This window comes from Struthio camelus, chromosome W (genome assembly GCF_040807025.1).
Source record: "Struthio camelus isolate bStrCam1 chromosome W, bStrCam1.hap1, whole genome shotgun sequence".
Taxonomy (NCBI): domain Eukaryota; kingdom Metazoa; phylum Chordata; class Aves; order Struthioniformes; family Struthionidae; genus Struthio; species Struthio camelus.
Window position 1 is genome coordinate 18,999,045 of NC_090981.1, and position 24,162 is coordinate 19,023,206.

The 24,162-nt window shown below is 37.9% G+C and overlaps 1 protein-coding gene across 1 annotated transcript in view; it reads left to right on the top strand.

Annotated features, from left to right (window-relative positions):
- Positions 1-24,162, top strand: part of LOC138064174 (fibrillin-2-like) — a 181,843-nt gene that overhangs the window by 69,039 nt on the left and 88,642 nt on the right. The window contains exons 11-18 of the mRNA XM_068925661.1: positions 950-1,087; positions 8,151-8,270; positions 8,791-8,916; positions 9,545-9,667; positions 10,719-10,841; positions 17,332-17,484; positions 18,362-18,415; positions 21,897-22,022. Of these exons, the coding sequence (XP_068781762.1) occupies positions 950-1,087; positions 8,151-8,270; positions 8,791-8,916; positions 9,545-9,667; positions 10,719-10,841; positions 17,332-17,484; positions 18,362-18,415; positions 21,897-22,022 (963 nt within the window). The remainder of the gene's footprint in view (positions 1-949; positions 1,088-8,150; positions 8,271-8,790; positions 8,917-9,544; positions 9,668-10,718; positions 10,842-17,331; positions 17,485-18,361; positions 18,416-21,896; positions 22,023-24,162) is intronic.

Genomic DNA, 24,162 nt, shown 5'->3' on the forward strand with positions numbered 1-24,162 from the left:
ACTTGGAAAAAATGCTTTATTTCTGGATTTAATACTTTTTCTTAAACTTTTATTGTCTTTTCCCCCTTAGCTTTGCACAATTGTGGTGCCTCATGTTCTTCAAAGAACTAGTCCCACTTCTCTGAAGTGAAGTCTTGCAGTAGTTTTCAGTTACGTAAAGACAAAATTCATGAAGGTGGCATGATTTAACTATTTTTATTGATCCCTCTGTCTTTGACACCTCCAACTTTTGTGTTTAGTACAGTGTCCTCATGGCACATCACATGTTGGTTTCCTGCTTCACCATGAACCTTTGAATTTTTTGCTTGTGCTGTGCCTGCTGCTCTGTCTTAGTCAGCAATAATAGAACTCTAGATTTTGAAGTATTTTCAAAAAGCCTCTAGCATTTACAATAAAGTGTTTACTTTCCTTGTTCTTCCAAGGATAAAACTTAGCCCTTCTGCAGAAATACTGCCTTGGCTCAAAGCCCAAGATGAACAGTATTCAGAAGGATGTCTCACATGTATAAAGTTATTTATAACATGTGTAAGTGTCTGCAGGGTCAGAACCATTGTCAATAAAATGCAAGGAGTATTTAAGACAGGTATACAAAAAATAATAAACTCATAGGAACAGATTGCTTCAACTCGTGTCCAAATGGTGGTCTATTCATGAGACCACTGAACATCTTAGCAGGCTCTAAGCATAAATGGTAAGCTATAATCGAGACCGTTCTGTCTCACGTGTTTTCTTGTTTCTGATAGCTACTTGCATTTGTTAGGTTACTGTAAAGTCAATAGATAGTACTTGGAAAAATACTTGATTTCATGAATTTATTTATCCACCTGAGAACATACTTTTTGAAGCCTAATGTGAACTTCGTTTCTGAAGCCTAATGTAACCTGCATTTTTACTTCTATTTGAAAATATGAATATTTTTCTCATGTCAGGCTTTTTTTTTTTCCACTAGCAATACTCAATCAGACAATTGACATCTGTAAGCACCATCCCAATCTTTGTTTAAATGGACGCTGTATCCCAACCATTTCCAGTTATCGATGTGAGTGCAACATGGGATATAAGCAGGATGCAAATGGGGATTGTATTGGTAAGTGCACACTTCTAAAACCTGTTATTCACTTTTTGCATACTAATATTCTTCAGTTTTGAAGATCAGCCTTTGATCAAAAAAAAATTATGTGCATATTCTTCTTCTTCCATATATACTAATTTTAATAATATTGAACTTGTGAAGGAGAGTGCGGGGATCATGGTGAGATTAGTTATACTGGATTAATGTACAATCCTCATAAAAGAGCTTTTCCTATTTGCTTCCCAAAAAAGAAGCATCTTCACTCACAAATATGGGTATTGAGTATTTCTGTACTTGATGAGTACAGTACATTTTTTATCTTTACTTTTAGTGAGTTAAATTCTGTTCTCATTTACTCTTTTGTTATGCTCGTGCAACTCCCTTGCTGTCAGAGGAGTTAGTCTCAAGTTTATCAAGTTATCGAAGGACAGAATTTATGTTCTACTTACTCGTGAATATGAATAACATATTTAAAGATGTCAAATCATTAATAGAATGTATTAATTAACTTTTAATTACATTTGTATTACTTATTAAAATACTTAACACTAAACTCTTATAGCAAGAGCTGAATTTGGGATTCTGTGCTTTTGTTCAGTTGCTATGGACTTCAGTCATACAGGGTTAAAGGGTCATCAAGGGTTTCAGAGCAAAAAACAAAATGTGGGAGTTGTGTGGCAAAGAGCTTTGTTTGCAGGATATATTTTTGTAACCATCTAGGATCCTAAATGGAAAGCTCTGTTTCTATTTTTAATTGAACATTAGCCTACTGATTTGAGAGAGCTGAGATCGGTGAAAGAAATATTAAACAAGAGCTTAATAGCTATAGGCTTTTCTGGCTGAATATGTTCTTTTAGATGCTGTTTTCTAGCATGCCTGTGGATTAAGGGAAAGTACAGAAAGAAAGGATCACAGAAAATTACAGCTAGAAGAGACCTCAACAAAAAAAGAGCTAAATCCAAGATGAGGCAACATATAGTGTGCAAGTGAGAATAGTAGAGGCAGATGTTGAATTGCATGCAGCAGAGCGGGTATTAACCAGCAGTTGGAACCCCGGTGTCTTTGAGCTGCAAATTCTTCCACCTCTGACTGAACTCCAAGCTTAGCATCAGGACCTCCCTGGCTAGGCACCCTGCCTTCTGGAAAAGTGACACGTGATGACCATTGACCAGCACTTTTCTTTGGATGCCGGTGTTTATTACCATGTTTGACTTCTCTGCCTTCCTTTCTCATATCAGCTTGATATCCCACCCCTGGGAGTTTGCTGTCCCCTTAGCTAGTCCGTTGTGTCACAGGATGATCGGTTATACTTACAGTTGTCAGGAATGATGCAAGTATAACCTGTTCTTAAAAACTGTCAGTAATGGAGACTCCACCACTTACTCAGATAGCTGTGCTGCCAGTTTCAGTGCTCCACCAGCCACGCTGTCAGATAGCTTTTTTGAACTTCCAGTCTAGTTTAAATATAATTTTGCAAAAACATCAGCTCGTTATTTCTTGTCCTATCCACAGTGTATGAGGAAAGCAGCTTACTAACCTGTCTCTTTGTATGTACCGTTTGCGTGTTTGAAGGCTGTTATGGTTCCTTTTCTGAGTGTCCTCTTTGGTGTAACAAGCCTAATTTTTTCAGACTTTTTTCTTTGGGTAAAACTTTCCTTTCTCTCTGACCCCTGGCTGGGAAATTCGGGAGGTTTATTCTTGTTCTGCATCCTTGGGCCTCAGCCACTATTGTTCGTGAGGAGTGGGAGTTTTACCATAAGTCTGCCTTACTGAGAGTATGGGTATTCTTGGTTCATAGTATATGGAGAGTCCTGGCGCTTTTGTTCCCAGCACTATATTTTGCATCGCTGCAATTACAATATTTTTAACTATGGCAGACCTCGGCTGTTGGGGAACTATCTTGAAATGTGCTGAACATCTTCTGAAAGCTGATATTTTGAAATAAAGTATTTTAAGACCTCAGAAAACCTTGTGAGACTGTCTAGATGGATCTTTTGTCTAACAAAGTTTCACCAAGTTATTCTAGATCTAGTTTATAAACCTCTGTTCACATTCTGTATTGATATTACTTGGGGACGAGTTGAAAATGTGAAGCATACTACTGAAGCATACAGTTGTTTGTTAACTATTTGTTAACATGCATTATATTTGCTACATTTTTATAATTTCTGTTTCCTAACTTTAAAGGAAGGAACAAAGATGATTACTGACAAAAACCTGAAATGACAGCTGCTACAAAGGTAGCAACTGAACAAAAGGAAAGGCCTTTCTAAACTGTACTCTTCCAGGCAACCATCCTGTGTTTGGATCTCTAAAGAGTTGTGATAAATAGCACTACAGTAGAGCATGATTATAATAAGCACTTTGTGCCTCTAACAAAGTATTCTGCATGAAGAAATATGCCAAAACAGTAAGAGAAATAGCTGTAAAAAATGAGGCCGAGTACCACAGAGAGCCAAAGTTTCACCTATCTTTAAAATCCTTTCCGCTTAAAGCAAGACAAACTTTTGCCTGTGCTACTTTGTACTTCGTATCAGCAGCTAGTACAATGGTGACATGATGCAAATAGTGATTGAATGGTACTTAAGCATGGCATATGAGATATGAATGCTGTTAAACTTACAAAGCCCTTTTTTAATTTACAAGGCATGGAATATAAATGGGAATTGTGAATCAAATGCACATATTGATAATGCAGTATATGTAAGTTAAGTATCCAGGGAAAAATAAATTGGGGTAAATAAGCCAAAGGAAATCTTGGTCCAGGAAGTAAGGTCAACCCTCAAAAACATGAAGGTAACTCCAAATTAAATGCAACCTAATAATCCTGGGAATCCTGAGGTAGCGGGATGGTTCTTTGGTCTTGGGTTTTAATGAACGCCAGTTTCTATAACCAATAGCACGAAATAAATTATACCGTCTGTTTTGGCTTCCCAGCCTGAGCAGCCAGATAGTCATTTACCAATGTAATCTAGGAGCATCTTTTGTTTTTAGTCCAGATCAGGATTTAAACTCTGTGGTTGAGTTTATTGTGAAATGCTTTACTTGCTGTCTTTGTGCCCCTTGATAATTAGGTGGCAGCCAGTAAAGCCGTGTGGGTTTCTTCTTTAATTTAAACTCTCTTTCAGTTCTCATTGGAAGAAATTGTGCAGGACAAAATTAAGTAGGGTGGCTGTGCCACCTATAGCAATGTCCTAGGTTGAAACGGGGGTGAAGAATGCCTTCCAGGTAGTTTGAGTGTTCCTTTGCCTATTTTTTTCTGGGTGAAACAAATCTCTCATTAGTAATTATTTTGACTCTGAAGTGATTTTGCATTTAGAGTAGATGTTTGCTTTCAGGAGACATTTTGTAAGATATATTGCAATTGTCAACAAAAGTAAGCTTTTACCAATATTTATCTGAGATAACTCAGCTTTGTTTCACCGTTATTTTCTAATTGAATTCCAGAGAAATAGTTGGAATATCTTAAATGTCACATTGAACTGCTGATTTGTGAATGGTAGTTGCTGTAGATCACACAAAATATTGTCTTGGGACTTTAAGCAGGAGTGTAACTGTGAAATTTCTGCATATAATGATATATACTACATTAAAGACTTGCTCAAATCTAATTTGAGTACTCATTTATGAAAGAACAGGCATGGGGCATTGGAAACTGTTACATTTCGCTGTATGGGGTAAGGTTAATGATATAGAAATGAAGACTTCTTCCGCTCTATCTGAGTTTATTGCAAAATTGTCTCTCCGGCTCCCTGCTTCCCATAGAAGAAGCCAGAAACTATTAATGATTTTTTTAATGGAGTTGAAGAAAAGTCTTATTTCAAAATGATCCTGCCAAAACTAAAAAGAACAGAGTTACGTACTGCTTTCTGACCTCACTTAGTGTTCTGCTGCTTTAATGATGGAACATCGCCTGGCCTGAGAACCATAAGCACTCCTAAGTGATCTGACACAGAATGATCAGTCCCTAGTTGACAGGCAGCTATATCATTATTATTACTTAGTTGATTCTGTCCAGAAAGCTCTGGATACAACTGCAGAGACTTTGAAAGTCTCTACAGCCCATAGCTGTGTTTTGGGTTTTGTGTTTGTGAAACAACTAGAATTCCGTATTTCAGATTCTGTTTTTTGTCTTCAAACTCTGCGCAGTCAATCTTAAAGGGGCTTTTGAAAGTTCCCCACTGTGTCTAGTGAAATTTTGACGTGTGTTGCAGATGAAACGCTGAAAAGTGGAGATGTATGTGATATAAGTGGTGAAAGGGAAGTGTTTGGTACCGGAGGCATGTATTGTGAGACTGAGGGAAATGGGTTAAATATATCTGTCTCAGATGTTTCCTATTTACCCTACTGGGAAATACATGCTTGCAACACCAATTCAAAGCCAACAGCTTCTTTATGTTAACACATATTTGTCATTTCCCTCTTTTATCAACAACTTAAAAAAAAAAAAAAAAGAAAGAAAAAAAAAGAAAAGAACATCTCAGGGTTCATATTTTGTACAGAAATTGTCTATGCAAATGGCTTTGAAAGGACTTTCTAAGCTTAAGTCAGCTATTTCATAGAGGACTGTTGCCTTCCTACTGTAGAATTTATAAATTTGCGGTGAGATCTATTTCTAGCATGCACGGATTTTCTTTAACAGTTTAAGCAAGTTGAAGCCCATATCCCTATCCTAAAAAAGTCATAAATGTCATCCTCTGTAGGAAAACTAAACAGAATTGAGGAGTGATATATCTATTATTTATAAGTTCCCTCTGTCCTCCCTTATATTAAAGCAAGATAAATGTATAGTAGAAGTCACTCGGATTGAGACATTTGACAAAACGTTCATGGAAAAATGTGATTTAGAGTTTTCACTACTGTTAGTAGATCTACAGTTGAGGACTTTGTTCTGCAGGAATTATGTGTGATTCTCCTCGGCTCCCTATACTGGCTGAGCACTGAGCCAAAATACCCACTCTAGTGCTCATGAGAACAGAGCTTCTCAATGGCTGGGAACGGCAGAGAAGTGTGAGAGCAAGAAGCTACTTATCAAATACGTACAGTCTCCTGCAGTATAAAGAGTAGTAAGGCTTACTCAACTATATGCAGGTAGCTAAGATGAAAAACAGATACAATTACTGCTTTCTTCATTGAATTTAACACTCTGCATTTCTCTTTTCTTTATCTTGCTTCATTCTTGTGGTTTTACTGGAGTGCTGTTATCAGCTGCCAATGCAAATGTGAATGAGCCGAATAGGTTTTTGTATGAGAGGAGGTATTTGATCCATTTTGCTTGCCTTTATTCATCTAACTGTTTACCCAAAAAGGTCTGATTGTATCTAGGCACCAGTAGTGCTGTAAGTCAGCTCACTAAACCAATGATTTGGATAACCCTAGATCTCTTTGACGTGTATATAAATGCTGTTAGTTTTGACTGTGTATGCATTCACACGTTAAATCCTGTGAAGTGTACGGACTTGTTTATGCTTTAGTTGGAACAAAACAAACCTTTTGCCATTACCTTTTGCCATTTTTTAGATTCAAGTCATCCATGGTATAACACTTTCAGTACACATTTATTTAACGGATAAATAAATCTGCTTATAGGTGTAATTTCTCATTCTATCCAATTATTTTGAAGATCTAACGAAATAAACTTTCAAACTAGACTTGGTGAGGGTTGGATACAAATGATCAGCAAAGCTATTCCAGGGAAAAACTATCCTTTGGTTTTCCTGAATTGCTGAGGACTTACACCGCAGAACGCACGGTAAATTTGTCGTTGCTGAGAACTGATCAGGAGTGGCCTGACTTAGACCTTGCTTCCTGTGTCAGCTTGTCAGTAGATGATTTCCAAGAACCCACACAAATCAGCATCAGCTTTGTGATATTAAAGCCCGCGTAAACGAAGAGACTAGACCATTTTGGACCTAAACATGAAATGGAGGGCCTAGTCAGGGGAAAAGGTCAAGTTGGCAAAGGTGAGTGGTAGAGAAAGTACAGGAATATGTACGGGGGGTTTCATCCAGGGATCCATTCAGTTTGTAATCTGTGAGTGTATCTGTAATAGAGAAGCTGCTCAGGCTGTCCTGTGGTAGCTGCAGGACAGACTGCTGAGCAGGCAGTCCTCCCTGCCAGAACAGAGGGCTGCATTTACTCTGCTCCCAGAGAGGCTGTTAGGATTAAGGAAGGCAGGGAACAGGGACCTCCAAGAGTTTTACAGATGGGTTTAGGGGAATATAATTGGAAGTAACAATCGGTGTTATTTTAGGGTTGAGAATAGCCATACCAGGCCAAAGTAACAGCTGACTCATTGCAAGCCAGTGGGGATCCAATCTGGGAAAGGTTCTTGAAAGGAGTAAAGATTTCAGAGCTGTATGTCAAATGGATGAAATTTCTGAGCAGTTACATAAGATTTACAGTGGTTAAAGTGTGTCTGGCTGCACCCAAATACTAAAACCATTTGGAAAGCAGAATAAGGTACGTTATTGGGAAAAGCCAGATTAAATCTGGCACCACTCAAGTGCAGAGGCTGGGGTTGAGGATGCAATGGGGCATAAATAATTGAGATGTGTTGTACAAACTGTGGTCTCATTAAGAATCCCTCCTGCTGGTTTGTGGCCCCTCCTCACTTTTCTACAATAAACTCACAATTTAATAGTTTTTTATTATTATTATTTTTAAGTGATCCCTGTTTTTAAATGCCACATTTTTATTGTATTGGTATTATTCCAAAGACGAATGATCGATCATTCAGCTAAATGAATATTGTGTTGACTAAAGAATTGTTCACTTCTACTAGGTAACTGTCAGATTTCATGCTTCAAAATCCTCACAGGTGTTTTTTCTTCTGTCCTTGAAGATAGATATAAATGATGCAGTAGCATTTCATTTCTTCAAACTATGGCTGCTTATTTATATTAAGAACAACTGCATGCTAATAGGAAAGTCGTGACTTTGCACCAAGAGCAAGTTTTAAGATTTAGCATTTGAATGTTAATTATAGTCTCTCTCAATTGAAAATTCCAGTTGAAAATGGAAAAAAAAATGTTGCATACATTGTGAAGTTTCTAATGTTCTTCTCTGTTGCCAACAGATGTTGATGAATGCACATCAAACCCATGCTCTAATGGAGACTGTGTCAACACACCTGGTTCCTATTACTGCAAATGCCACGCAGGTTTCCAGAGAACTCCTACCAAGCAAGCTTGCATTGGTAAGAAAATTTACTTCATGTCTACTGACTTTACTAATGTTCTGACGTTTTATGTCAGACTCTGTTGGAATGCAAAAATAGTCAGTAATGTTATTTCAGTAAATCCTAAGAGTTATATTAATGAAGTTCTAATTCTGGGCTACCATGCATTTGTTTTGTTGATAAAATAGTCATTTAATTTGTTGTCTCTGACTTTCATTCCGTTCTGGAATATCTGTTACTCTTAAGGCCAGCATGTTCCAGCTGGGAGTTCTACAAAGAATTAAGGAAAAAAATATATATATATTATATATATATATACACATACATATATGTGTGTGTCGCACAAGTCTAAAATAATATTTATTATATCTCTTATGGAATAAGAATGATTTCTTCCCATCTTTGGAAAGTTTTTTCTAAGTAACGTTTAGATAATGTGCCTGCATTTTTCAAAGCAGTAATTGTTACTATATGGATTTTTATCTTATCAATGGTAATTATCTAATTATGTAATTTCTTTTTTTTTTTTTAAACTTAGATATAGATGAGTGCATCCAGAATGGTGTTCTTTGTAAAAATGGTCGGTGTGTAAACACTGATGGAAGTTTCCAGTGTATTTGCAATGCTGGCTTTGAACTAACTACAGATGGAAAAAATTGTGTGGGTAAGAATTCTTCTTAATGCTGGCAGAGACTAGCTTTGTGATTCTAGGGACTGTACTTCATAGTGCTTTTGATCATTAAGGATTACATTTAGTGAAATAAGATCTGGCATGAGGTGAACTTACAGCCTCTGCAGTCCAGCAGACACTCTACGGAACTTCGTGATTCCAAAGATAACTTGAAGTGATTTCTGTTTCTGAAGCTACATCTCTCATCAAGAGACCTAGGTGATGACCCAGTCCCAGGAACAGCATTTTCCCCAACGCTTTATAGCAGGTGTTTCGTTTGCTGCTGAAGAAATTCATGCTTTTGATTTTGTCTGTATTACGTCACAGAAGCTTCCTAGATAAACAACCTGTTGCAACAAGTTCTGAAATCCTTCACGTGATTGAAGCTTTTTATCTTTTCAGCTAAGGAAGAAAAATACACCTGATTCTTCCATACCCAGTCTGCTGAAGTATGCACAGTAATTCTGACTGAGATGGGTGAAAAATCTTGCTGCTTTGTCTGTAGACTGAGAGCTTGTCAAATACTTGAGTGACTAGAAATTAGTCTTCAGATGAGAGGATCTTTGCCACGTCTTTCCAGAGTATGTATTTATACTGTGTCATGTTCTGTGTCTTTTTGCAGACCATGATGAGTGTACCACTACCAACATGTGTTTAAACGGGATGTGCATAAACGAGGATGGGAGTTTTAAATGCATCTGCAAACCAGGATTTGTTCTGGCTCCAAATGGGCGTTATTGTACCGGTATGTAGAATTGTGGGGTAACACATTAAGACAATCTTGATTGAAACCAGCTTTTCCTGTCCATTCATTCATGCAAGAATGGCAATCTTTTGTCATATGGATTTAATCATACTAATACCTTGCTAAGTTATTACAGTAGATGTCTTAAACTGCATAAAAATAGGTCTTTGAATTCCAGGAAGAAATAACTGAATTATTTAATAGTGGTGTGAGAGCAGCAATAGATGATAAGTTAGCTTTTGAAGCATCTTGGAGTCATTGTAGCTGCAGCAAAATCTGAATGCCCTTCATGAAATGGTAAAGCGAGCAGCAATATGGGAGGTTGAAAAGGTTTGAAAGATATTACGTTGATAAGCATGCACAAATACTTTTTCCGTGTCACTATTCTGGCAGTCCAGAGCCTTTAATATTTAAGACAATATATCTGCCATACAGTATTACAAACTTTTTAAAGTGAGGTCATTAAAATGTTGCGTTAAACATTTTAAGAGTGGAGTCTGATTTTGCTTCAATTAAACGGGCCTAATAGAAGATACCTATTGCTGCCACTGTAAGTAGGTTTGGGCTTGAATCATTTCTAATAGGTGCAAAATAATCTAAATACATTAGCTTTTTGCTTTAAAGTTGAACAATTTATATTAATTGTGAGTATCTTAATGGGCAGTCACTTAGATGAACATTGACCATTGAAAAGATCTTTGAAATGAACATTTACCATTGTAAAGTTAAGCTGTAATTAATGCTTCCTTAACCAGACTTTAAAGCAAAGTTGTAGTATCATGAGATGGAGGAACACAAGGGAGAAGATTTATCACTTATTTTGCTTATTGTGGAGTATGAAATACCTCTCCACTCCATACAGGTTTCCTGAAAACTGTTTAAATGCACAGTTGGAAGTTTGATTAGTTTAATTTTAAGCTGAAAATTCATTAGAAACAAAACAGTGATACATTAATGATTCCTCAGGTATCACAAAGATATCAGGTAATGCTTTAAAAACATAGGCGTAAAAGCTGCAAATAGATTTTTGAATTATGTTTCTACCTGACAGATATTGATGAATGCCAGACATCAGGAATTTGCATGAATGGTCATTGCATAAATACTGAAGGATCCTTTCGGTGTGAATGTCCACCTGGCCTGGCGGTTGGAGTTGATGGTCGTGTGTGTGTAGGTAAGGGAGATTGTTTTCTCGTTGAAAAGCAAGTGTTGTCAAATGAAAGAAAGAATCAGGTTGTCAAATGAAGAAAACGCATTAAATGGCATCCTTTTCATTTATGCTAACATCAGTTCTAGAATTAAAAGGATTAATCAAAGAGGAACTGTTCTCCCGTCAAACTGATGTGTTTGACTTTTTTTCTGTCACATTTTTTTGTTGGTGTACATATGTGTGTGTGTGCATGTGTGTATATATATATATATATGTTTATGCATACATACATACGCATAGAAGTATTCACTTCTGCATCATACACTCCAAATCAGTAAAGCAAGTACATCCTTTGGTTGAGACACTGATGTTTTTGCACTCTCTTTTTTTTAATGTGAAAACGTTATTCTTTCTGTACCATAGTGTTCAAAACTCTAGAAGGAAAAATAGTAAAAACTAGATAGTCTTGTATCTGTGAACTCAAATATCATTTTTAATAGCTATTAGAAAATCTTACATTATGCTGTACTTTAAACTCAATGTTAAAAGGCAAGAAGCTTAAATCTTTCTGTGAAATTAGACTGGCACCTCCTCTTGCTTACCTATTTTTTCTATAAATTAAACTTTACAATATGTAGCTTCACTCTTCCTGACGTTTCTCTTTGAGAGAATTGTTTTCTGAGGCACTTCCTCGCTAGTCTACTGATAAATAACCTTTTGTCACAGAATCTGAGCTGCAGCCTCTTACCCCCTCACGTATTACTAGCTGACAATTAACAGGTTCTTCACCCAGCTCTCATCAGGAGTGTTTGCAAGGCATAGCATACCTTTTGTGCTAGAACGCCCCCAGGAAAAATGGAGTGTTTTCAAACTGATGTAGAATAAAGACAGCTGGAGGGCAAGAGGTATTCAATCCATTATTTTGTGCTGATTGCTGTGGATGAGGGTACAGGGGGATGTATGCGTTAAAAACATCTTGAGAACAATGGGACTGTATGCGCTATGGAATGTGATACTGCAGAGTTTTTAAACTGACTCTGACTTATCCACAGGGTATTCCATCTTCCCCTTCTCCTGCATATCAGAAGATCATATCTGCTGTATCTCTTAAGCTTCTTCTCTCTCCGCTTATGAACCTATCTGTTATCTCCACTTTTTGGTGGCCCGAGGCTGGGTCCGTAAATAAGCATGGTGTGCTGCTGTTCAGTTTCAGCAGAGGAACGTGCTTGGAATGGGGCAGCCTTGAACGGAGGGTGCACCTCTAGCAGCAGCACAGCACGTTAGCTTCTCTTTCGGTACTGACCTTGTGTGCTGGATACTGCTGGTAACTAGGCTGTAATTGGGGCTGGTATTGGATCAGGCCAGCTGGATATGTCACGGTGTCCCATGCACCACTGCAAGTGAGCAAACAGCTTGCCTAGCTGTGCGGTAGTCAGATGCGTTAACCAGGTATATGATTGTAACTGCAAAGGTATGAGACTTAGCACATATGTCCTACCTGTGTCTAGATCGAGGAAAGTCATACTTCATCCTAATATTTGGACATTATCTTACAACGAAGGGATTCAGGATACTGTATCCTTGTGTTACTGTATCATTCTGTTTAAAATAAAAACTTAACTTCTGCAGAAGTTCATCAATTAAAATCTAGTACAGAAGTACCTGTGTAAGCTGACCTTCTCTGTTTTCAGTTCAGTTTAATAAACACACTATTAAAGCTTTAACTTGGGGCTTAAGAAAAAAAAGTTATAGCCAAACACCTTTATGGACCCTCAACTGTAACCCAAATATCCGATATTCTTTTTGGTGTTTTAAATAAATGTGTGTTTTTCAGTAAGCAAAACTGTGCTAAAGGTTGAACCAACAAAAACAGGATTACATTCTCAGATGTAGTAGCCACTTTGAAATTTTTTTTTTCCTGATTTATTAAATGTTTGGAGAATAGTAGTGAAAAGTCATACACGATGCGAAAGGCCTTGGTGTACTGTTTTTAATGGAGAAATTTCACTGCTTAATGGCACAGCAGCAAAACCAAGTGAGTACAAGCTGTTCAGCACCTTTTGTGGTCCAAATTGGCCTAATCTTCACCTCTGTCAGTGATGCTGCTGAAAAGAGTCAATTCAGTGCTCCGTTTTCTGTGTTCCCGTTTGCCTATTGCTTCCACACTTGTAGCTGCTAAGGACTTCACTAGTTTGCCATCAGCTGTGAAGAGGATTTTTATTTGAAAATGTTCAACTCCACATGTCACATAGCTTTAAGATTTACCATAAATTCGTACATTTTCAATAGGAAATATCCTCAATATGGCAAAAATCATGAGGCAGAATCATGATTTATTTGGAAAATTAACTTTAAAAAGATGATGTAATTATTCCAGGCATAAAGTAACATAGGAGATTTCAAATATTGCATAACAAAAATGTTCTCATATATGATCTTCAGAACACGATTTCAGAGCCAATCTGCTGTTCAGAATTCTTTTTTATATATGCTGTGTTAGCTACAGGAATTCTCTGTCTGGCTATTTTGTTTCATATATTGCATGAGCTAAGTAATATTTTTCAGACGCTCTCCTGCTAGAAATGTCTGTAGTCTGAAAGTTAATAAGTTACATGGGGCTTCATTTTAATAGTGTTCCCACAAATGTGCTAGGCAATTAGCAAAAATATAAAATCAAAGCACCTTACAGTCCAATTCTGTCACTCTCACTTTCAACAGTATTTTATTTCGTGAATAGTGCCATTGATTCTGGTGGGACTATTCATAGAATAAATTGCTTTTTTATTTAACATTAATAAGTATGGCAAAATCAGCCACAAGATGTTATACAAGCTTGGAAAAAATATATACAGCAAAGGGGAACGTATACAGCTTGGAAAAGGCCAGTTAGATGAATGCTTAGAGCCAAACCAGCATTTGCAGACATTTCAGGTTTGCCTATACTTCTGTCTGCAGCTTCACGCTCAGATACTTCAGCTGTGTGCTAGTGTGCTTGTGTGTATCATCTCAGACCTTCAACTCCGCTATTGCTGTAGCTCTGTACAGGGTTGTTTGTTCTCTATTGAGGTATTTTTAGTTACAAATTAATCTGCAGTTCTCATCTCTGCTCAGAGCCATAGCCATAGCCATCCAGGACAAAATAGCTGAGTCTTCTGCTACTATGATTATTTTGCAGAACTGTGCCCTAAAGGGCTGTCATGATCATTGCACGATTTCACCTTCTAAAGCATCTTGAAGGATGCAGTGGGCTCTCATTGAGTGTGGGTCAACCACTCCACAGCCTTATAGACCTTGGGCACGAATACTATGCTGACAGAGTTGCTCATGCTGAAGTACTACAGCACAAAATTTAAGAGTCTAGAAATGCATGACCAGAGGATGCTCTAGGAAACAGTGGAGTAAAGCCCAGAAATGGTCATGCTGCTACACCAGCACCAATGCTAAATCCTGGCCCAGGGCATAAATAAGATCTCCAGCATTCTGAAATTGGTAGACTAGGGCTGATCAAACCATATACGGAGAGTAGCCCAGGTCTGTCAGTGCATGCTCAGAACCATCAAGATAAAGGGAACCTGAGCGTGGCCAAGGTGCCTTCAGTAACTTAGCCATGGACTGAGCAATGGCTGTCCTTCTCATCCTTGGTATCAGCAGAGGGAGCACAGCCCATGGAGGACTTTCGTGCTGTCCTGCTCGGAGGACAGGACAGCACATCCTGGACGTGGTCCAGGTTCTGGGGAACCGTTTTTCATCCTGCACGGGCTTTGTGAATCACTGCCATTCATAACATGGCTGTCACTGTGATAATAGCAAGGCTGTAGAGGAGACTTGTGGCTATGGCCCTTTCTATAGGTCTACTTGATGGGTCGTTGGACGCACACTGGAGCACATGAGTTGGCAGAGAGGTCTAGATGGGGATTTATCAGGGCTCATGGGGTTGAAGATACCCTTCCAATGTTAATTCAGTTACACCATCCAATGTTGTTTGATGCTGGAATAACAGCAATGCCTGATCTGGGCTTTTACTTCTGGAAGATGTGGGTTTTGTGCTCTTTTGTGGTTGTAGCTCTTCAACGTGAGCAAATCCATAATTTCTGATCAAGATCTGTAAGGGCATGCAGTGGTTGACCTCTTCACGATGAAAGCTACTGCGACACTTCAAAATGCCTTAGAAGGCTAAATTGCGAAGATCACAAATAGGCCTGTTCTGCACGCTCTGAAAACAGTGCGCTGCAGCACAGAGGGGAGCCAGACAGTCTCTGCTTCTCTTCATCATAACCAAATCCTTTCCTGCCCCTGCCTTCCTCCACCCCACAATAAATCACTTCATTTTCTGCCACTGGTCTGCGTATTCTTTTTCTGTAATTAGTTAGGCGACTCTACCCAAATTCCCTACACTTCTTCTAATAAACATTTTATAGGAAAAGCACTTGCTGCCTTCTTGTATTCAGTACAGCTGTAGCTTCCCCCAGCATCTTTAACGGCCTTCTTTCATGCTTTCCACTCTTTTCTTTCCTGGCAGTTTCCTGTGGTGCCACTTGCATTCCTTCTCCGCTCTCTCCCAAGCATGTAGATGGGGGGGATGTCCTCTCTTCTGTGAGAGGCCAGTGAGCCAAGCCCTTTTGCTCATGGCAGAGTGGCACCTGGACTCTCTAGAGGTGGAGCGGAAAGGGTGTGGTACAACTAATGATTTTGCAGGGTACTTGAACATGCGTTTCTTGTGCAAATATAATTGATTGTTGTCAAGCATAAAAATCTTTTCCTGCTGTCAAGTGAAAGCAAATTGCATTGGCTTCTCAAAAGCTCTTGGCAAGAGACGATCCTTGAAATCTGGGCCCCATTTAACCGTGCTCCAGAACTGTCTGTTCCATGGGAGACCAAATGCAAGAGAAAATAATTTATATGCAGGCTATTCCATTTTATAGGAGCCAGTTTATAGCGGTCAAAGAGCAGGCAGAACACGTAAGGAATTGCCAGTTCTTATTGGGATTGGCACAGGATATTCCTCCACTGTAATAAGGTTTTTCATGCAACCTATCCTTGTTGTTTTGGGGCCAGCTTTAAGTAGGCATCTAGCTGGATTGTGTCAGAGCCCTCTCGGTTTAAGTGCACCCAGGCTCGTGTTCAGGCCACAGTGCGTAGTAGTTTTACTGGGAGATGGATAGGGATCATGAAGACGAGCCATGTTTTGGCCTGGTCCTCAGAGATACCTGAAACACAGGGTATTTCTGTAGTTCTCACAAGTGCCTGTAGAAGTATAGGGACTAAAATTAAGGCTGTTTGCCTCTGCTGTATCCTCCAGTTTGCAAATACAATTTTAGATGGAGTGTCAACTCATGTGCTTGTTAAAAGAAGTCCAGTATTGTTCTGTGAACAAAAATGCAACGGGCATCTAACCCCGGAATGACCAAAGAGGGGGGGGAGCACCTAGAAAGCGTCTCAGAGAGATTCTTGTAAGTCTTAGGGTAACTATAGTGCAGCAGCAGATGGTGATAACCTGTAAAGGTAAGGCTAAAGGCCTGCCCTTGGAGGAGGCATCATACTGCTACTTGGTGGTGAAGCTAGCCAAATTGATTTACCCGACCAAATTAACTGCCAGACTGGCAATATGCACATGGTAAAGAGAGTCTCCCAGCTGTGGGTCTGTGCTGTTTTTTATGGCATTGTTTCCTTTGTGTGAGAGCATGAGTGTGTATGAGTGGTGGTGTGTTCTGGCCATCATTTGCAATCCTTTCTCAAAAGGTGGCGCTGTAATTGCCACAGTGACTTTTTCTGTGACAAAATCTCTTGAAATTTCTCATACCCAAATTAGTGCTGCTCTCCCCACTCCACTTGGTCACGGGTGAGAATTACTGAATTACTGTTGCTGGGCAGGTGGCGGGACTTCTTTGATATCCTACCCCTAATGCAATATTAGTGCCAGATTATCTTTAACTCTGTTAGGACTAACAATCTCACATAAATGCTGGTCTTAAGAGCCTCTTAAAATTGTGTTTCTTTTCACAATCTATGCATGTAGTAAGAGACTATAGTCCTGCCTTTGGAAATAGACAACATTCCAGATTACCAGCACCTGGGATAGGTGCTGGTAGGGATTTATCCTATGCGAAGAAGCATTTTAGAAGTAATTAAGAGATCTGTGTGTCCAAGTTATGATTGCAGTACTTTCTAAAGGGAATACAGAGTCATGTTATGGTGGTACAAGCTATTCTTTGTTTCTTATTGATATACATATTGATGGATTTACAAAGCTGTTCTAGAGTGGTGGGTCATCTCTGGTGGGTCCCAGGGATGCTCTTAAGTTTGCCCACAATCTCCTAGTTTAGGTGGAGCGTTCCAAGAGCTAACCTGTGTGAGAACTGGCCTCGAGGATGCCATCGGAATTGTTGTAGCAGAAGAGCGCAGATGTAGCTAATGCTGAACAGGATTTTGCTTTCTAGCTCCCATTGGAATAGTATGCATTAATTTCACTCAGAGCCTAAGGACATAAATTATTTCTTTGCTTGCCCTTTCTTAGATACTCATATGCGCAGCACATGCTATGGAGGCATCAAAAAAGGAGCATGTGTCCGTCCTTTCCCTGGTGCTGTGACAAAGTCTGAATGTTGCTGTGCCAATCCTGACTATGGTTTTGGGGAGCCGTGTCACCCCTGTCCTGCCAAAAACTCAGGTAAAATGTCACATTTCTTCAAATAAAACAGTGAGCATAGCTTAAAAAAAGCCACAGCTCGTTTATTTAGTGCGTTTAAGAGAAATGGAAGGTGTACTTAATGAAACAGTACCTTCTTTCTGGAAATAATTTCTCATTAAAAAAAAAAAATCTCTATGATATTTGATGTTGAGCGTTTATTTATTTTTGTATATTGTAACATTTGAGGTGAAACAAGTTCCAGAGCTGGCTGGAGTGTGACAAAAGTTAAGGTGAAAGTACACGAGTATGATCTGGTTGAAGCTGGGTCCGTGACTTAAGTGTTGACTCTAAGTAATTAGTACAGATTCAGTGGCAATCCTTACTGATTCTCTGTAAGATATCTGTAGATTTCTTAGTCAAATCAGTTCAGTTTAAAAGCGCAGACCATGTTCACTTTAGAAGTCTGTGTTTTGTTTTATAAGAATCAGTTGTCTAAACGAACCTAGGGATCAATTTTAAAAAATTACTTGAAAATAGAACTCAGATAGTAGTTCTATTCAGTGTCGCTTTCTGCGATTGTAGAAGCTACTTTGAATAAGTGAAGTAGAATTGGTATTAGGGTTGAAAACAATAACTGGAGACAATGCTGTCAAGACTAGAATGGAATTACTCTAGTGTTTCATTCTTACAATCAAATTTCATTTTTGTGTATATGTGGAACTTCAGGATGGAATGGTACTAGATATATAGCTATATTATCTACAAGTAGTTACCTATTTCATGTGAATGTTGGCATTTCATTAGTTACATTGTGTAAAAATTATTTTAGGAAAAAAATAGGTGGATTTGGCTTAGGACAAACACTGCAAATGACATGTTTTCTTTTTTTCCTACGACTCTTGCTTTAACTGAGTAGCTGAATTCCATGGCCTGTGTAGCAGCGGAATAGGTATTACCGTGGATGGACGAGGTATGTAGCGTGTTTTCTTTTAGTGTATATGAGTCAAGGTTTTTTTTTTTTTTTTTAAAGTGAGAATTAAAATTTTCTGTAAGATAAAGGACTAACTTTTTCCTTTTCCCTTAAGATTAGTATGTTGCTTTTAATATTTTCATTTCATCTTAAAATAAAATAATTAAATGGTATCATATGAGATATTTATATTTATAAGAATATTAAATATAATATAAATATTATATTAAATATATTATATTACATATAATTATAATAATACATTTATTACATATAATTATATATAGTCGTATTATTATAATATTATATCAAATATAATATATATATTAATATATATATTTATAAATATATATGTATATTTATATTTATAAATATAAATTCATATAAGGAAGGGCTAAAATTAATTCTCTTCAACCTTTCATTTTGTTGGGACTCCATAAAGAAAATAATGTCACGTCCATTTTAAACGTTTGACCCATTATGTTTATTTAGAATAGATCTTCTTTATTTTGAGACTGACAGAAGTCACTTATGTTGCAGCTATTTTTCTGTCAGCTGGGATAATAATAGAGCAGCTTTCCACTCCGTACCCAGTGTTCAGTACGTGGACCCTTTCCACTGAGGGATCATTTCTCTGGTGAACTGGAGTTGGAAGGGAGCTTAACAATAATACTAGTAATAAAAAAAAAAAAAAAACACTCCTAAAAAAGCCCAGAAAGTGATTTTAGTAATTAGTATTTAGTAGTAATTGTACTTAATACGACTGTAGTACTGGGAACTGTGAAGTACCAACTCCTTTTTCTAGCTGCACAGAAAGCAGTTTTTGCAAATACTAGCTGAGCCAGGTCTGAAGTAGTGGACTGCGCATGCAGCAGTTGCCAAATAAGGGGAACGGGTTGAAGAAGGAATGATGACACACGGTGTTACGATTTATTGCTAGTTAGTTTTCTGATGAGTTAATAAAGTTGCATCTAAATTAAAGTGCATACTATATTTTTGTGTGCATTTAGGGTGTATAGCTTTTTTTTAACGCAGTTGTTCTTATCCACACTAATATTAAGGCTGCTGTTCAGTCCAGTAGGAACTGAATGAGACCCTCTGGTACTATATTTAGTAAGAGCCTATGTAATTTTTAAAAATAGCTCTGTAACCAAAGAAATTCTGTTTCTGTTCAGTATTGCAAGTGCATAGGCATAGTTTTATCTTTTTTATGAGCTCGTTCTTTAATGTCTTGCCAAGCTTATAAGTAATTTGAAGTGCGGAGAGTTTGTAAATTCTCTCCGCTTTGTTTCAATGCGTTATACAGGGTCCACTAGATTCTTTTGGAGAGTCTCTAAATCTCATGGAGAACTCATGGCAGTATGCCATAATATTGTTGTACCAACAGTGTCTGACTGTGACACTTCATTTGCATGAAGTCTGACAGGGAGGTTATACATTCTATTGGGTACCTCAAAAATATAATTCCTCACTAAGAACATAAAAATCAGTTTTTGTCTCCACAAAGCACATGATGAAGACTATGATTTCCCTTGGGTTCATGTCTAAACTTTTTTTAGGTTTCTAAAGGAAAGTAGTATTTTTTGTGGGTCTTGCACAGCAACCTTGCAGAGGCTTTTCTTCCAGCTGCTCCTACCTCTATTTATGCCCAGGGACCTTGTTTGTTAATTCCCTTTCCTAGAGGAGAGGAATAATGATCCCACATCAGATGTCTAATAATAATTCTGTTGTTTTTCTCATACTTTGTGATTATCGAGGATGAGTGAGAATACACTTTGTCAATGGAGATCTTGTCATAGACTTGTTAATTTAACTGCAGGCCGAGTCACCAGATCCCTGCTCCTCTCCTTCAGCTGGAGACTAACAAGCCCAACACCTTCATGTCTTCACATGAGAGGAATCTGGACATAGATAAGGGTACAGATCTCGCTCTCTGCGTCAATATAAAAAGTGAAGAGAAGGACTGGACCTTCTCAAAGCATTGAAGTGATGAGGAGAGACAGTGTCGTGAAATTGCTTGGTTTGTCCCCAAGATACAAACAAGTCTTGTAAACTACAGAAAACTTTGTGCTCAAAGGAAAGCTTACAGCTGAAAATATTACGCTAATTTATATATTCTTATGAGTTTTTCAGATGTCTCATTCCTTTTGAGCTTAATCCAGAGATAGCATGATTTTTTCCAAATATGTGTCTGAGTACGTGTAAATCATAGGGAAGATCCAGATCTAAACTGCGCCATGATTAAAGAGGACCATGATTAAGTCCTTTATAAAGAAGTTGAGCAGAACAAGTGTAAAATAAGTGTTTTATGAAGTCAAAACTAGGCCATCCCCCCTTCTGTTGTTTCCAGTGTTTGTGAAGGGAACTGTTTAAAGCAATGGGCCTACCATACTGGAAAAAATAACTTAATATTGAAAACCCTCTTTTCCTCGTAGGCAAAAGAATATTAAGAATAGCATGTTCCTGTTCTTATAGTTCATATGTATATTGTGGAATTTCCCGACTATAACAGAAGTTCTATGAGAGACTCAAAATTTAGGGAATATATCTCATTCATCACCCTATTTGGTCCATCCAAGACAAATTTCAAATTTCCAGTGCTATAATTTCTATAATACTGGACTGAAGATTTTGTGGTATTGACTTATGCATCACCAAATATTTGTATCGCCTAATACATTCTGTCTTCTTACCTAGACCATTAAACATGGGCACTGGGTGCAAAACTAGATATTTTGCATGCTCGTTTTCTTGCACACACACAGTCTCCTATAGGTTTAGGTCGAAAGGATGTCTGGAGATCATCCAAACCAACCGCCTGCTCAGAGCAGGGCTTACTTCAAAGTTCAGTCAGGTTTCTCAAGGTCTTGTCCCGCTGAATTGGGAAAATCTTCAAGGATGGAGTTCCCACAGCCTCTTCAGGCAACCTACTCAAGTGCTTAACCACTCTCGTGGGGAAGATTTTATTTTCCTATGTCCAGATAGAATTTCCCCTGCTGTAACTCCTAATTTGTCTCTTGTCCTGTCATTGTGTACCTCGAAGAAGAATCCCGCTCCATCTTCGCTGTGACCACCTGTTCAATATCAGAGAACTGCTGTTACATCTCCCTCTAGTCTCCTTTGCTGGCTAAACAAGGCCAGTTCCCTCAGTCTCTTCTCACATATCATGTGCTCCAGCCCCCTAATCATCCTAGCGATCTGGACCCTCTCCAATCTGTTGGTATCTGTCTTGGATTGAGTGGCCCAAAATTGGACACGTTATTCTAGATGTGGCCTCACTAGTGTCAAGTAGAGAGGCGTAGTCACTTCCCTCAACCTTCTGGCTATACCACTACTATAACTTTGTTCTGAATGGCAGTCCTGACCTTCGACATGTCGGATGCTCCACCCAATTTGTCCACATCTATTGCAGGATCAGACTTTTCATACCTTTTGATATATGGTTATTTATTCTTTTGTCTTCTATATTGTATTAATACAGATATTAATGAGTGTGCATTGGATCCTGACATTTGCTCCAATGGAATTTGTGAAAACTTACGTGGTAGCTATCGTTGTAACTGTAACAGTGGCTACGAACCTGATCCTTCTGGAAGGAACTGTGTGGGTAAGTTGCTTGAATAGTTTACTGTTGTCGAATAGCTCATCACTACGTTCATGCTAATTTGAATGGGTAGAACTTTAGGTTGCAAGGAAGACATCTGCTTCTTATAGCTACAATGAAAATGCACAAGATCTTTGATGAAACTACTTTTCTCAATTATTGTATAGCCAATATTTTCACTGCTGTATCTCCCTGTTACTTTGCTTTTAGTTACTGTTTGTCTGGGAAAAGTAGGCAGGAGATATCACTACAAGTTAGAAATTGATTTTCTTATATGCATGGATGTGTTTGGTTCATTTTAATGCATACTAACTGTTAGGAGCTCCTAAAGTGTGTCTCTTTCAGAGGTGGATGATGATTTGCCAAGATCTGAAGGTCACAACTTAGCATAAAAAAAAATGTAGCAGGTGGCTACTGTTACCATAATTAATGACAGCTGGTGGCCCATTGCACAATCTCTGCAGATGGCGCTAATTCAGAATGTCTCCATGTTCCTTGAATATGGTGGAATGGATTGATGCGTGCCGACTCCTGTAATTCCCAAATGTTTCAGCTTGTGAAGAAAGCAATAACCCACTCTTAGAATTGTGTCACAAGTCGTATCTGAACATTGGGCTCAAGGGTAGCAACTACTCTTTTTATTCCTCGTAGTGCTCTCAGGTCACCAACATATAGAGCAATTAAGAGCCTTTAAACTATCAAGTTGTTTACAGTTTGGGTTGGATCCATACCAGACTTCATTATAATATCTAGATAAGTTTTCTGTAAGTATTCAGGAATACCTAGCATAAGATGCATATGTTATACATTTCACTCTTTTTATAATTAACTTTATTATTCACCTGTTTTATATCATATGTGAAACTCAGTGTTTTATTTCACTTGGGAATTCTTGTATCAAAACAATGAGCGTGTTATACCATAGGCACATTGTACAGTAATATAGTTTATAGAATCAATGTAATTTTTAACAGAAAACTGAAGTTATGAATGTATTTGTATAAGTAACTAATAGAAATATATCCAAACCCATTAGAAAGTCTTAAGTATCATCCTACCATCTGACCTGTTTATTTCTGGTAATTATTGCTCTTGACACTTGAAGGTTTACTGACTTACCATTGGTCTTTGTGGTCAACAAAACCACACCATTCTTGGTAGGGAGAACCTGGGCTATTAATTGTGGTATAATTTTAATACCGACATTCCTCCCTCATGATGCAGAGAAAACTTAAAGTAATAGAAATATTTCTTTTCATCTGCTTGACTAAAGGAATTTTATAGCTAGTTACTTTCTAAAGGCCCTAAATATGACCTTCTGGCAGGAAATGCGCTCCTGCAGAAAACTATCGGTGGTTTTTTAAAATAGTTGGCATAATATTCCCTTTTCAGATTGCTTTTTATGGCATGGGATTTTATTTATCTAGTTACACTTGGGATTATGTAAGTGACAGTATAGGTCTATTTAATCATATAACTAGAAATACATCATACTGATTGTGAGGTTGCGTTTATTCCTAGATATGAGAATTTTACTCAAAAGAGTTTAATTGTTACCACTCAGATAAAAATACCTTAATTGTTTTGAAAACAAGCATTGAAAAAATGTCTTGTTCATTTTAATAGTGTTTAGGGGTAGAGGGCTGAAATATTTTAATTAAAGATATAGGTTAAGAGCTGCTAAGGAATAAAATCACTCAAACAAAATGCAGATAATATTGTTGTCACTTTGTGTTTTTGGGGCATCAACTACATCATTCTATGTTCTCATCATTCTATGCACATCACAACAGATTACAGTCCAAATCTAAAGCTTAACTGCAACACGTAAAGGATTAGTATCTTTGTAACGCCATTCGTTTGAGTCAAAGAATTGCATGACAGCAAGCTGAAAATAAACATTAATCTATCATTTTTCAAAACATCAAATCCCAAATCTGTTCTCCTTTGTTTACTTATAATTAGGCGATGTCAGAGTAAGGACAGCTCAGTTGAGAAGAGCTCCATTACAACTACCAAACTTAAGTTTCAGAGTTGTTGTCTGTGGAAATTTAGACTTTATTGTCTGAATCTTAAAAGAATTTATAAACATAACTTGAAAAATATAGCAGGGTTGGTAAACTGTTCTCACACCAAAGCCTTC